Here is a 15,422-nt window from a genome sequence, read left to right as displayed (position 1 = left end):
TTCATTGGGTTTAATATTTCTTTATTCTATACTTTAAAAAACTTTGTAAGGTATAGAATAGATTCATCACAAATAGTGAATAATTTTATTCATGAATCAAAGGGACATCCTCTGTTTTTAGCATAACCTTTGTAATAGAGAAAATCAGTTCTGTTGCACTTCAGTTCTACTGAACTTCAGAGAAGGAAATTCCATACTCTTTTTAAAGTTAGTCTCAATTTTTATATATTTTTAAATGAATACGCCTTTTGACTTTGGTTTTCTTCTTTACTTTGGGGTTGATTTTACATCTTCCAGATCTGTAGGCTGTGTTTTCAGCACAACACCCCACTGGACGCAATTGCTCAGTTCCGAAAGCACATCGACTTGTGTAAGAAAAAAATCGGAAGTGCAGAGTTGTCTTTTGAGCATGCTGCATGGATGTCTAAACAGTATGTTTTAAATTATATTTTCAGAATGTTTTTTAAACAAATACTTGGGGTTTGGAGGAATGGAGTAAGCATGGACTTTGGTTCTAAATCGAACTAAGATTTTTGTCAGTAAGTAGGTTTTTAATGATCCACCATAAGTATGTTCCCAGTAATGGTAGATACTGATTCATACAGTTTCTTAATGGAAATTAGCTAGTTCCTGGGACCATCTCTTTCATTCAATATATATATATATCAAGTTTCCACCATGTGTCTAGACACCGAGAATATAGCAGTGAATAGACAGTATCCCTACTGACATGGAACTTGCCCTCTGAGACTGATGACTAAAAATTGCTAAAATGAAAATTTTCCCAGAAACATGGATGTATTTGAGTGGTGGGAACTATGTTGACATCTGGCTTGATGGTATATTTATAAAGACCTGCTAATACAGAGGAGTTGACTTAAAGAATTTTTCTGTAACCTACGATTAGTGTGTTAGTATTTACAATGAAATCCCCACAATTAATAGTTCAGCAGTAGGATTATTTTGATACAGTCTGCTGAGGTTATGGTTCCTGGATGAATAACTACTAGAAGTAAGCTGCTTTTTCTTTCCTTTTTCTTCTTCATTCCATTTTTTTATTTCTTGATTTTTTTTTTCTTTAAGATTCCAGGCCTTTGGAGATTTATTTGATGAAGCTATCAAGTTGGGGTTGACAGCTATTCAAACTCAGAATCCTGGTTTCTATTACCAGCAGGCAGCATACTATGCCCAGGAGCGGAAACAGCTTACGAAAACCCTCTGTAACCATGAAGTAAGTCACTGACTCCTGTATTAGCTGGCATTTAGGAAATCTATTAACCTTCTCTTGAAAGGAGATAATGCTGATTGGTGTTGATAATTTTTTCCAAGCCTTTGCATGTAACAAGTTTTTATCTTTTATATTTTCAGGAATTAGGATTATTTTCAGTTTTAGCCTGAGTACTCTATTTTCACCTGTGAATTAAGCAGAAGTTTTTCTTTGAAGAACTGATTTATGATTAGCGATAAGTCAGTGATTTAGAGGAGAGAAAGTTACTTTAAAATAAAAGCCACAGTTTAGTCCATGCCATACTGTAAATCCATTGTTTTGTTTCTGTGATCACTGCTAGAGTTTGAAGGACACTGAGAAATGTGCTTTATGTTGACCCACTGGAGAGCATAACATTGGCCTTCTTTCTCTTCCTGGGGTTCTCCATGGAAAACTCTAAAGAATCTATTTGAGAATGTTAACTGCATATTTTCTTAAACTTGACATTTCATTTTGCCTTTCTCTTGGATGATTATATTTAAATACCAGTTTCCCCATAAGCACCTTTAAAATAAGAACATGGTGTGTGTATATAGATAGAGATATTTACATTCACATAGTTATATCAGTTTATTTTCACGTAAAACCTCAGATTTCTTCTCTGAAGATAGGTGAATTTTAACAACAGTGCTACTTAAAAAACTTCAAAAAAAAAAAACAGTTTGCATATTAGTACTTTAAATGCTTGGATTTTTTTCCCCTTAAATCATGATATACCTAGACTATTTTCTACCATGTTATTTGTATATGATGTATAATTTCATTGCATGTATTATATTTTAAAAGTTTGGCATATTATATTTGAGCACAGTATTTTAAAAGGTGATTAAAACTGGGTCTTGTATGGCTATGAGAAAATGGGCATTAGCAAATATTGGCTGGAATGTAAAATAATATTCTGTCAAGTAATAAATTAAGAAGCCTCAAAATCATGCCTTTCTTTTGACCCAGAATTTCATATTCAGGAAGCCTAAGACAGATAAGAGATCCTAAGAGATAAGTATTAAAATTTATTTATAGAGTTGTTCTGACAGATTTATTAATTGTAATGTAAAATAAAAATAACAGTGTGAACAGCTATAGGGAATCTGTTACAATGTGGAACAGCAGGCAGCCAAGAAAAATAACATTTTGGAAGCATCTTTAATGATATGGTGAGATATACAGAATGTATTTAAAAGAAAAAAGCAGGTTGAAAAATTATTTCAGCTGATGACGAATAAACGTTTGCATACAAAATCTGGAAGAATAATGTATATACATTGTTAACCGTGATAGTAGCTCTATAGGTAATTTAAATTTTTATCATTTTCCTTTTGGACGTTTTCTGCATTTTTTTAACAATTACTTGTATTACATTTTGGTTTTAGAGGGAAAACTTATAAAAAAGAAAAGCGGTATAAATTTGTAAATTCTGGTGCCAAAAGTATCCTCCCCCATCAATACCAAGACTTAATACACATTCAATAAAAAAGGAAAATAGTGTCTTCTTTTGAAAACTCCTATAACATTATTTTTATTTGCACAAAAAACACTTATACATATGGAATAACCATCAAATTTAATTTGTAATGTAGTTTTACTGATTTATAAATTAAAAGAAAATGTAGAGCAGTTAGTTACTATGAAATCATTTGTCAGATTCAGGTTGATTTATTCAATTTAATTTTTATAAGACTACCTAATATTAAATGAAACATTTCTTGTTTAATTTTATGGAAATTTAATTTATGTTAAAATATTCACAACTTTGATATTTGAATGTGTTATTCATATTTATGAAAGCTTTTTTATTCTAACAAAGATCAAGGGAGAGTTGGTCTTGATGGGCTGTGTTTTGATTTACAGGCTTCTGTAGCGCACCCCAGTCCTGATCCCCTAGAAACACAGACAGGAGTTCTTGACTTCTATGGACAGCGACCATGGCGACAAGGAATCCTAAGTAAATAATTTTTTCCTCTTTCCCTTCCTCTCAACCTCAAAAGCACAAGGTTGCTATCATAATTTTTCCATGGCTGCACAACATAATAACAAATTATGTTGAGGTAGGGCTTCCCTGGTGGCGCAGTGGTTGAGAGTCCGCCTGCCGATGCAGGGGACACAGGTTCATGCCCCGGTCCGGGAGGATCCCACATGCCACGGAGCGGCTGGGCCCGTGAGCCATGGCCGCTGAGCCTGCACATCCGGAGCCTGTGCTCCGCAATGGGAGAGGCCACAACAGTGAGAGGCCCGCGTACCACAAAAAAAAAAAAAATATGTTGAGGTAAAAATATGTGCTTTTTAAACACTTTTTAAGACCTACTTTAAAAATGTGTTGTTTTTATCACTACGTCTTAGAATGACTTATAATTAAAGATGTAGATGTGACTAAAATATTTGGACATCTGTTGTCTTAAATGACACAGTTAGTAAGCCACTCTGGTCTATTTAAATATTTTAATTCCAGTTAAGTTTAACGATTTTTTTATGTTTGACATTTTAGAACATCATTACCTGAACCACCTTAAACATGATTTCTCTATCTTTTTTGTTTTATACACACTTAATTTGAGCAATTTCTGTGGCCATTAAACTTTTTGTTAAGAAATTATTTACTTTAATCTACAGGAAATGTATTTTGTCTAGAAAATGATATTGGTATTACTTTTGAGGTGGTTGATTCCACTGGGCAAAAGAGTACAGAGCTCAGTAACGTACCCTTCAAAACAGAGACCACAGAGAAGATTCCATGCTAATAAAGCTGTCTGTTAGAATCTTTAGAATTCTAGAATGTTTAAGAATCTTAAGTACATTGTATACGAAGGACTCAGGGAGTGTACCCGTCCAGTGTTCGTGTGAAGGATTTGTGTTAAATGAGCTATCTAAAATGGGTTGTGTCCTATCTTATACAGGTTTTGATCTTTCTGACCCTGAAAAAGAGAAGGTGGGGATTCTTGCCATTCAGCTGAAGGAGAGAAGTGTTGTTCACTCTGTAAGTCTTTTTTCCAGTATAAACTATTTTTTACAGTATTCCAGGAAAACATGAGATTATTTTTATTGGAATGTTTCACATTTTATCTTTTCTAACAGGAAATAATAATAACTCTTCTGAGCAATGCTGTTGCACAATTTAAGAAATATAAGTGTCCAAGAATGAAAAGTCATCTGAGTAGGTATCCATAACATGCCACAACTTTGTGCAACTTTGAGTAATTTTAAATTATGTTCATACAGTCTTTTTTCCTTTATAGTGGTTCAAATGGGAGAGGAATATTATTATGCAAAGGATTATACCAAAGCTTTGAAGTGAGTTCTGTTCACTATTTATTTTTACAAGTATTCTGATTCTCTTGCAGCAGAATTAGCATGGAAATCTGTATTGAAGGATTTATTATTTCCATATTTATTCCTACTTCTATTAAACACCATTTCCATGATATTTTTTCGAGTATTGTCTGCAGGTACAGTCATTATCAGAGTCTAAGGAAACCTCACATTTACCTAATGTGAAAATACCTGTTAAACTATTTCAGTAAGATTTTCTGAAGTTTATATAAAATGAGTAAAGCACTTTTATTTTAGTTTCTCCATGAACTATTCAAACCCTTCCTCGTGAAGCTGTCTTGGCCCGTCTGACATTTTGTCCTCTGTCAGGTTGCTGGATTATGTGATGTGTGATTATCGGAGTGAAGGATGGTGGACCCTGCTCACGTCTATACTGACCACAGCTCTGAAGTGTTCCTACCTCATGGCCCAACTGAAAGATTACATCACTTATTCCCTAGAACTCCTTGGAAGAGGTAACTCGATGTTCTTTCAGTAAAATTCTGAATCTTTACAATTACATAGCATCTTTAAGCTTCTTTAAATTGGAAGAATAATTCAGTATCAAATATCTGGTAGTACTGTTATCACATGCAAGTCACTTTGCGGAGTGAAGAGGTTTTATACTTTATTGGAACTTATTAGAGTTGAAGGTCTTATTGTAGTTGAGAAAAATCTGCCTTTTTAAAATATGACATAAAATAATTTTTCACATAGAGTTCAAACGCACATACATAAAGCATTGGGGCTGACTTTTAGGAAGCTGTGCTGTCAGTTTTCCAGAGTTGTGCTTAGCCATCTTAGAAGAGAGATTTATCGGGCTTCCCTGGTGGCGCGGTGGTTGACAGTCCGCCTGCCGATGGAGGGGACGCGGGTTCGTGCCCCGGTCTGGGAAGATCCCACGTTCCACGGAGCGGCTGGGCCCGTGAGCCATGGCCGCTGAGCCTGTGCGTCCGGAGCCTGTGCTCTGCAACGGGAGAGGCCACAGCAGTGAGAGGCCCGTGTACCGCAAAAAAAAAGAAAAAAAAAAAGAAGAGAGATTTATCTGCAGGGTTTTAATACCTGAAATGGGGGTAGTGGGCTTACTTGCCTGTCTTATAGTTCTAATTTTCTTCCTTCTTCCTTCCTATTAGCTTCAACTCTGAAAGATGACCAGAAATCTCGGATAGAGAAGAACCTCATAAACGTTTTAATGGTAGGCTGGAATTCTTTATATAACATCTGTATCTGGATGTGTGTATATTATAAAACTAGCTGAACAGATGTTTAACTCCATGTTGGCACAGAATGAAAGTCCTGCTCCTGAACCTGACTGTGACATATTAGCTGTGAAAACTGCTCAGAAGCTGTGGGCGGACCGAATTTCTCTGGCCGGCAGCAATCTTTTCACAATAGGCGTACAGGACTTTGTGCCATTTGGTGGGTAACCAACGTCTACAGTATTATTTTAGAGAAATCGTCCTTATTTCTACAAAATAAATAGACACAGAATAATAAAGTCAAAGAATTTTCCAAGTACGATCACTTTGTAGATGAACTGTGTGGTTATTTTTGTTTTTTTTTTTAATTTTCTGCCCATCGACATTAAAGATGGTCAAAATTTTAAATACTTAGTTGAGGTCTTAACGTTTACTCTGTTCGTTTGTAGTTCAGATGTTATTTGAAATGCATTTGGAAAGACAGTTATTTAAAAAGTTTATGCTTTATTGTCTAGGCAGGTATTTTGAAATAAGTTAAAAATAACGGTTCTTTTTTCTTTAAAATCCTATGTCAGTTACATTTTAGGGGGAACCATGTTTTTAAAATTAGAGAGGTTTTGGAGCTAGAGTTTATTTAAATTTGGCTTGATTTATGTCTTTTGAAATGCTTCAGGTGCAGAAGTCAGAATATCCAGTGCAGCTTTTTTCTTTCTGAAGAGCAGATGTGGATCAGAGAATAATGTGTGTGTGTCTAGCGTGTCTGGTGGTGTCTGACTCGGCCCTTTTTGTTTTATTTCTAGTGCAATGCAAAGCCAAGTTCCACGCCCCAAGTTTTCATGTCGACGTTCCCGTGCAGTTCGATATTTATCTGAAGGCTGACTGCCCACATCCCATTAGGTTTTCTAAGCTCTGTGTCAGCTTTAATAATCAGGTAATGGCACCTTTTAAGGTGTTTTTACCATGTGTGTATCTTATTTTAGCTTATTAAATGAGGTAAAATGTGCTTAGTGAATTTTAGGTCTTAATGGTTTCATATTAACAAATGTATTTTGATAGAGTCTATTTAAGAATAATTGTATTTATAGTTCTCAACTTCTGTATCCACAATTCAAGTTTTATACTTTTCTATTCTAATTTTTGTTTTCACTCCCTGCTTAGGAAACCTGAGAACTTTGTCTACACATAGACAAAAAGTTTTGTAACATGTATCTTGAATTTCAAATAAGATATATTCAGAATGAATATAATTTTCAAAACCATTTGTTTTATTCTAACATTGGTATTAGCTTTATATTATAAAACTGTTATATGTTTGATGTTAAAGCAATGAAAGTGGAATAGATGGATATAAAGTAGAAAGTAAATGTGTGTTCCTCCAATTCCATTCCTTAGGGGGCGACACAATTAACTTCGTGAATAGTCTAGACATCTTATGTGCACGCATGTATAAGCAACTTTTTTCTCCAGAATTGGGATCGTACTATATTTCCTACATTTGAACATTTTTATAGTGTGATGTAGTCAAGTGCTTGATTACATTCTGTTTCAGTTATAAGCTCACTTCTAATTTTCTGGTCACACAGAAAGTGTACTGAGCTGTAACCAGCAAGCATTTATTGAGAGTTACAATATTCTTAGCATCATGGTGAACCTGAAAAAGTTTAGCATATATCAACCCCACTAAAATATAAGCGTTTTGGGAGCAAGGCCAGGACTGGCTCACAGATGGCCTAAATGTGTGTGTAGCCTAGAAATACTGTTATGGCAGGCATGCTGGAGAAAAGAGGAAGTTTCAAAATTGAAGATGCAATTAAGATAGGTTTAAAAAGATGAGAGGGAAAGGATGTGTTTGGCAATGAGGAAACGCTGAATGGAAACAGGAGTGAATGTTCTGTGTTTTTGGGCAAGTGAAGACAGCAGCCTCACGAGAGCAGAGGGATCATAGGTGGGGTGAGTGGGAGTCAGGCTGCGTGGCTTAGAGGAACCTGGAGAGTTAAGCAGAGTCAGTCTGGGAAGTATCAATAGAAGCCTTTTAAGATTGATTTATTCATTCATTTATTCGTTATCTGTTTATTTATTGAATGGTGGTAAAGAAAGAATGTTATCGGTTTAAATAGGTTTTTTTTGACTCATAAGAACTGAGCAATGTCCCTGTAATAGAATTCGTAAAATGAACCTGGGTCACTTGAAGATTAGTATGTTTTATTCAACTTCAAACCATTACCCAAGGATTCCAATTATTTTGAGAATTTTAAAGCAAGAACATGAAATTTATGTTTAAGAAACTTTATTCCAGTAGCAAAATAGAGGGAAAGAAATGATATTTTAGAAACCAGAGGCTCTTTGTATGAACCCAGGTACAAAAGTATGAGGATTTGGATTAGGATTTTAGTGATGGGAATGGAGATAAAGGAATAAGAGTCATTTAAAAATAGGTAAGTTTGGATTGCTGAGTGTATACAGAGGATACAGAATGGGGATAGGATGGATAAAGGATGGGCTATTTGGTTTTTGCAGGCCCAAAACAGTTTGTTTATTTTTCCAGCTTTATTGAGATATGGCATATAAAATTGTGTAAGTTTAAAGTGTACATGATGATTTGATACACATATTTTGCAAAATGATTACCATAGTAAGGTTAGTTAACACATGCATCACCTGACATAATCACCTTTTTGTTGTTGTCTTTGTGAGAACATTTAGGATCTACTCTTTTAGCAACGTGCAAGTAAATAATACAGTAATTATAGTCCCCATGCCATACGTTAGATCCCCAAAACTTATTTGTCTGATAACTGGAAGTTTATACCCTTTGACCGACATCTTCCCATTTCTGCCAACGCCAAGCCTATGGCAATCCTCATTCTACTCTCTGTTTCTATGAGTTCCGTTTCTATAAGTTGTAGATTCCACATATAAGTAAGATCATACAGTATTAGGACAGGAGCTTTGTATGTGCTGTTTCTTATGCTTGGATTGGTCTTCCCTCCTCTTTTATTTGCTTAGTTCCTCCTCATGTTTTATCCCCTTAAAAGCCTCACTTCCTCAGGGACACCTCGCCTGACCTACATGACTGATTGACCTAGCCAGGCTCACATAACCCTTCATAGTACTTGTCACAGCTGTGGTTTCACTCTTGTCATGTGATTATTTGGTAAATTGCTTGTTTTTCTTACTAGAATGGAAGCTCCAAGAGGACAGACATTTTTTTTTCCACTCACTGTGAAATATTCTAAATGTGGAATTTAGAGGGTCAAGGAAGGCACTCTCATTTTCCTTTCACATCATAGCCTACTATTGCATTTCTTTTCCTTCCTTCTTTTTCCCTTTTAGCAACACAGACCACATCTGTAATTAAACTAATAAAAACATTAAAATAAAATATAAAGCAATTTGTTTTTAAAGTTGTATTCTGAATATATGTTATTTGAAATGCAGGATGCAAATCACAAGGAAAAAAGTAGCGGGTACGAGGCTTCATAAGCCTGGAATAGAAATGAAAATTAGAAGGAAGGTATAAAACTTAACTGTATTAGAATCTTCTGTGAAGATAATTCACCTGCTGGGATAGAAGATGGCTCTTGGAAAGTTCTCAGTATTTATTGAAAGGATGAGAATGGTGATCCCTTAGATATGTATATGAAAGATGTCTCTGTTTATTCATCTGTAAGGAGTGTGCTTTTCTGGGAAGGTAGCTTGAAGTGATAGTGGAATTATCCCTGAGACAATTGTGGACATAAGCTTTTAGTTAAGGAATAGGTCAGAATTAGAAGTTTTTATGTGGGAGATATTAGCACAGAGGTGCCGAATACGTAGACATGGATAGACTTTGCAGTGACGTAAACATAAAGAGAAAAGCAAAACCAAAAGCTAAGGACTGAAACTTTTGGAACCTCTGAATTAGGGGAACAAGAGGGAAAAAAGACCTTTGAGGGAAAAGCAGGAGAGTGAGAAACAGGAGCTATTATAGTGTCACAGAAGCCAGGTAAAAAGGAAGCTCTTTAAGAAAAGATGATAGACAGTAGCATCCGACGCAAAACAAAAAGTCTTTGTTTCTGTCTCCAGGAAAGGGATGGCTAAATAAATGTTTTCAGAGGTCAGCTTCTGTGTGAACCGTCTTTATCTTGTGGCAGCAGTGAGTGGTTAACTGCTACCATCTGGCATAAAAATACTTTTTCTTTTATTAATAGAAAATTCATAATGCTTCAGTATCAGTGCAGTTAACCTTAACAAGCTCCAAGTAATTCGGTGTTTAGTGTTAGCAAAACATATGACATTTGAGTTCATAAACCATGACCCTTGCTCACCTCTTTTTCAGGAATACAACCAGTTCTGTGTAATCGAAGAAGCATCCAAAGCGAGTGACGTTTTAGAAAATTTGACTCAGGGAAAGATGTGCTTAGTTCCTGGTAAAACAAGGAAGTTTTTATTTAAATTTGTGGCAAAAACTGAAGATGTGGGAAAGAAAATTGAGGTTAGTTATGAAATGTGTTTAAAAAATATTTTAAGTGATGAAATAATGTGTATGTCAGAAAAAATTATAATAAAAATAATACAGAAGTTTATTAAGTAAAAAATGAAAATCTTCCACTTGGACTTCCCAAGGGAACCCATTCATTATGGTTTTTTGGTAGGTTTCCCCTCAGTGAGAATATGTTTTTTTGTTTTTTTGGTTTTTTTTCTTGCGGTACACGGGCCTCTCACTGTTGTGGCCTCTCCCGTTGCGGAGCACAGGCTCTGGACACGCAGGCTCAGCGGCCATGGCTCACGGGCCCATCTGCTCCGCGGCATGTGGGATCTTCCCAGACCGGGGCACGAACCTGTGTCCTCTGCATCGGCAGGCGGACTCTCAACCACTGCACCACCAGGGAAGCCCAGTGAGAATATGTTATACGTAATATTCAGTAGTTGGCTTTTTTCACTTGATAGTGATATATTAGACATCATTTCCTGTTAGTACATGAGACCAACCTCATTTTTAATGGCTGCATAATCAGCTAAGGAATTTTAAACTGTATATATATATATATATATATATATATATATAGTAATTATATTTAATAATTATAATGTAGTAATTATATTTTGTAAAATATGACATAATTCACACTAAAGAGCTATATCATTTTGACCTTTAAACATTGCTGATTGCATATTTTTAAAGAAAAAATGAAGATATATACTTCAAAGGATTCATTTAATGTAGATAATTAAAATGGCTTTCAGAAATACGTGATGGAAGTCATATTTTTATTGAGCATAAACTCTGAGCCAAGCTACGTGGGTTTCAATGCCAGCTTTCTGGCTCATCTGCTTGTGGCCCTGGGCCACTTGACCTCTTTGCGTCTCCATTTCTTCATCTGTAAAGTGGGGATAGTAACATTACCTACTTCTCAGTGTTTCATGAGAATTAAATCAGTTAGTTAACGTAAATCTCCTGGGATAGTGACTAGGACGAGGTGAGCACTCATGAAGTGCTGCTCTCCCATGGCTGGAACGGGAATGGTCGGCTAACGTGAACTAGAGACCATTTCCAAGACAGAAACTTAAGGCTGTACCCCTATGTTCTCATAACAATTTCTGTGAATCTGTTGATTTTATTATTTACCAATATCCAGAGTTTTTGCTTATTCATTAAAAAAAAAATTCTGCATGATTTTGGCTAAATCCCTCGTGACATGTTTTAATTTTTTACAAGGTACCTAAGGAAGCCTACCAGGTGTAAATCATAATTAATAATACTATTTTGAGTATATTTGTTAAGGGTTTTAGTGGAAAGGACATTTATTCAGTTAATAAAGAATTTCATTGCTAATACTGTTGATGTCGTCGGGAAGAATACGTGTGGCCACTAGGAGTTAGCTTGTGAGTATGTTAACGGTTAGCAGAACATTCATTGATTTCACTCAGCAGCCACTACTGCAGTGTCTGCTCCTTCAGCCACCACGCCGAGCACTGGGATAGCAGCACCTCACCGTCGTGTCCGAGCTGGGGAGTCAGCTCATTATCCTTGTTTAAAGGTGAAGAGGTTGAAACTCCACACACGGCTAGCCAGTGTCACAGCTGAGAAGGGTCTGGGATTGGACTCCCACAGCAGGTGTTCCAACCTGTGTCACGTCGTGGGTCCGAGGAACGCCACAGCCCAGCAGCCCACCCTGTAATTTGTTGGGAGGGGATGGTGACGAACTGGTATGAGATGGCGTTTCTGACAGACCTCCTCCTTCTAGATCACATCCTTGGATCTGGTTCTGGGCAGCGAGGCAGGAAGATGCGTGGTCTTGAATTGGCAGGGGGGAGGAGGAGATGCCGCTTCCACCCAGGAAGCCTTACAGGCCGCCCGTTCTTTCAAAAGAAGGCCCAGGCTCCCCGACAGCGAGCTTCACTGGGACAGCATAGTGATCCAGGCGAGCACCATGTGAGTCAGCCTGGTGGGCAGATGGGAGAAGGTCACCTCACTTCTTTTGAATACTTTGTTTCTTTTAAAAAATCAGTGACTTAGCTAACATTTTTTCCCAAAGGATCATTTCCAGAGTTCCAAACATTTCTGTCCATCTGCGACATGACCCTCCTGCCCTGACTAACGAAATGTACTGTTTGGTTGTGACTGTGCAATCCCACGAGAAGACCTGCATCAGAGACGTGAAGCTCACTGCTGGTTTAAAACCCGGTAAACTTGCCTTTTTAAAATTTGAGCCGTGTTGCTCCAACATAAAATAAACATCAGTGATATCAACTTCAGGAAGTTTGTTTAAAAAATGGTTATGATCTAGTGCTCTCTATGCAGTATTAATTGTCAAGATAGCGATTGAATTTCCTGTATTTTTAAAACGCCAACATTCATACTTTTAGGACAGGATGCCAATTTAACTCAGAAAACTCATGTGACTCTTCATGGAACAGAACCGTGTGATGAGTCCTACCCGGCTCTACTCACTGACATTCCTGTTGGAGACCTACATCCCGGGGAGCAGGTGAACTTGGCCAACTGTGATTGGAGAGGAAATCGGTTAGGCTGTAGTGTTAAATATGTAGTGAGTTTTAGTTTTAGAGCATTTTAACAGCATATCCCGAGACTAAAAAAGTGATTCAACTAATGCACGTTTTATTCACATTTCACATATTTAATGTGTAAAATGTCTTCAGTTTTCATACAAGGGATTTTAGAACAAATGATGCTAATGTGGAGAATTCATTGCCTGATAAAATAACTAAATAACACAAAATTTGTAGCTTAGTTAAATAACCTTTCGGTCAACTTTTATTTCCAAGCCAAACACAAAGAATTCTTGGGAAATTGAGAATGGTAATAAAAAAAAGATGGAGTAGTAATGATCCCACTCATGCTGCGACAGGAACAACTATAAAAAGTGTTCAAGAATTTAGCCAGTTGGTACAGTAAACTCTGAAAGGTGGGAGCATTATCCTAGAATATATATCAGGAGGCAATCTCTGTAATAGTAATTAAACTAAAATACTTCTATTTTGTTGCAGCTGGAAAAAATGTTATATGTTCGCTGTGGAACAGTGGGCTCAAGAATGTTTCTTGTGTATGTTTCTTACCTGATCGATACAACTATTGAAGAAAAAGAAATTGTTTGCAAGTGTCACAAGGTATTTATTTCATAGCTACTTCGAGAAATACCATATTTGGAGTGTTTCCTATTTTGTATTATCTTAGTTAACCTGTAAAATAAACAGCATAGGTGCTTACAGTCCATTACAAGTTTTAATGAAACATCTGTTGATTTTTTTTATCATTTATGTTTATTGTAAATGATGTGATGATATGGTATTCATTGCTCAAACATTAGAAAATTGGCCTATATGGTTTTTTTGTACAGAGAACCAAAAGCTTTAAGATCTCATGCAAAAAAGTCTTGAGACTCTAAACCTATCTGCTTCTTTATAAAATCACACATTAGATAAAATCTGTAAGTTGGCTAATATGAAGAAGATCTTGTGGGAGGGAGGTCTCCCTTTGTGGAATATTTCTTCTGTTAGTAAAAAAGATTCTTTTGAACATCACTTTTTGGTGAGTGCACATTGGTGAGGAAGAAATAAGAAAGCTATCGGGTCCAACAACTCCGGGGCAGCTGCTATTAACTCCTTGATGAATTTCTTATCGGTCTTTTTTGTTTCAAGAGATTGCAGGGGGACGTGTTTTTATATAGACTTAACCACATTGTATATAATGCTTGTATCCCCTTTTATTAATGGAAAATGATGATATTTGGTATCTTCTTAGTCCTGGCAGCCTTTTCTTAGGAATGGGGTCCTCAGTCCAGCAGAGGAGAAGCCCTAGGAATTTGGGGGTTTGTAGTTTGGTCACTGCACAGGGCTGGGTCGCAGGCTGTTTTATACGTCACTGGGAAACAAAACCATCCTAAGAGAGTTCAGGAGGATTCCCCAAGTGGCAGGGAGGAAGGCATATAACACACTGTCAAAAATTTCACCAGCCTGATGTAATTAAAAGACCCTGCTGGTGAACTAGGAGATAAGGGTGCCAGTCTCAGCACTGCCTCCTAAATCCTGAACCCAGGTCAGCAAGGTAACTCCTTTCGACCTCCATCTCCTCATCTAGAAAATAAGAACGTTAAAGTTCTGTGCACATTTAAAGTCCTAAGCCTTGGATGTTGTTTCTACTTCTGATAATGAAGCTGATGGTAGACTTGGAATGTACTTTGAAATAACCGTTTGCTACCTCGGAACTATCCTGAACTCGAGCGAAACCAGTGTGCTGCTACATCTTTAAGCAGTGTTCTCAAGACATGAGATCATCGAGGTACATGCCACTTTTTTAGAGAAGAATGTATTTATTCTTCTATCAGCCAGTACATTACCAAGATGTGCTTGTAAGGGGCGCTAATTCTGAGGAATAGAAATAGATATTACACAAGAAAAGAATTAATTGGTCAAATATGTTTGGAAAATACTGGGTTAAAGGGTGTTAAACCGGTATTTTTACTTCAGGACTTAGCACAGCATTTAAATTTGCTAGTGTGTATTGTGAAGCTTCGCAAAAGGCCGTAATGATTATTTTTCAAAATTATTTTACCCGGGAGGGGGAAGGGTGAGCTGGGACAAAGTGAGAGAGTGGCATGGACATATATACACTACCAAATGTAAAATAGATGGCTAGTGGGAAGCAGCCGCATAGCACAGGGAGATCAGCTCGGTGCTTGGTGACCACCTAGAGGGGTGGGATAGCTTGATAATAATTGAGAGAGGAAATAATTTGAAGCATATAATAATAATAAAAATGATGTTGGCATTTCACTGAGTGTTTTGTGTGCATTATCTCATTTAATTATCACAACAACCTTGGGAGGACTGAGACTTAAAGAGACCATATACCCTTCCCAAGGTCACATCACTGTGTCCAAGGTCTACATGGCTAGTAAGTATGTTTCCAGCCAGGAATAAAGTCCAGATCCATTTGGCCTTACAGCCGGAGTCTTAACCCAACGTGGTCTTTTTTAAAGGTTTCTCACCAACAGTGTGGGTTGTTTTTTAAAAAGATGTAGTAAGCCCACTGTTCGTTCTCTGTTGGTTTTTTTTTAACATCTTTATTGGAGTGTAGTTGCTTACAATGGTGTGTTAGTTTCTGCTTTATAAGCCCACTGGTTTTTGAACAGCCCTGTGCAGAGGAGATG

General features: G+C 36.8%; 1 protein-coding gene across 2 annotated transcripts in view; it reads left to right on the top strand.

Annotated features, from left to right (window-relative positions):
• Positions 1 to 15,422, top strand: part of TRAPPC11 (trafficking protein particle complex subunit 11) — a 39,899-nt gene that overhangs the window by 11,306 nt on the left and 13,171 nt on the right. For both annotated transcript variants that reach the window (XM_079909183.1, XM_079909184.1), the window contains exons 9-23: positions 298 to 431; positions 1,084 to 1,231; positions 3,116 to 3,209; positions 4,159 to 4,238; positions 4,337 to 4,415; positions 4,498 to 4,552; positions 4,901 to 5,046; positions 5,704 to 5,765; positions 5,857 to 5,989; positions 6,570 to 6,700; positions 10,088 to 10,243; positions 11,997 to 12,184; positions 12,288 to 12,436; positions 12,619 to 12,740; positions 13,261 to 13,380. In XM_079909183.1, the coding sequence (XP_079765309.1) occupies positions 298 to 431; positions 1,084 to 1,231; positions 3,116 to 3,209; positions 4,159 to 4,238; positions 4,337 to 4,415; positions 4,498 to 4,552; positions 4,901 to 5,046; positions 5,704 to 5,765; positions 5,857 to 5,989; positions 6,570 to 6,700; positions 10,088 to 10,243; positions 11,997 to 12,184; positions 12,288 to 12,436; positions 12,619 to 12,740; positions 13,261 to 13,380 (1,797 nt within the window). The remainder of the gene's footprint in view (positions 1 to 297; positions 432 to 1,083; positions 1,232 to 3,115; positions 3,210 to 4,158; positions 4,239 to 4,336; positions 4,416 to 4,497; positions 4,553 to 4,900; positions 5,047 to 5,703; positions 5,766 to 5,856; positions 5,990 to 6,569; positions 6,701 to 10,087; positions 10,244 to 11,996; positions 12,185 to 12,287; positions 12,437 to 12,618; positions 12,741 to 13,260; positions 13,381 to 15,422) is intronic.

This window comes from Stenella coeruleoalba (assembly GCF_951394435.1).
Source record: "Stenella coeruleoalba genome assembly, chromosome: 21".
In the NCBI taxonomy this organism is placed as follows: domain Eukaryota; kingdom Metazoa; phylum Chordata; class Mammalia; order Artiodactyla; family Delphinidae; genus Stenella; species Stenella coeruleoalba.
The sequence above is the reverse complement of the archived record's forward strand: the minus strand, read 5'-3'. Positions and strand labels throughout refer to the sequence as shown.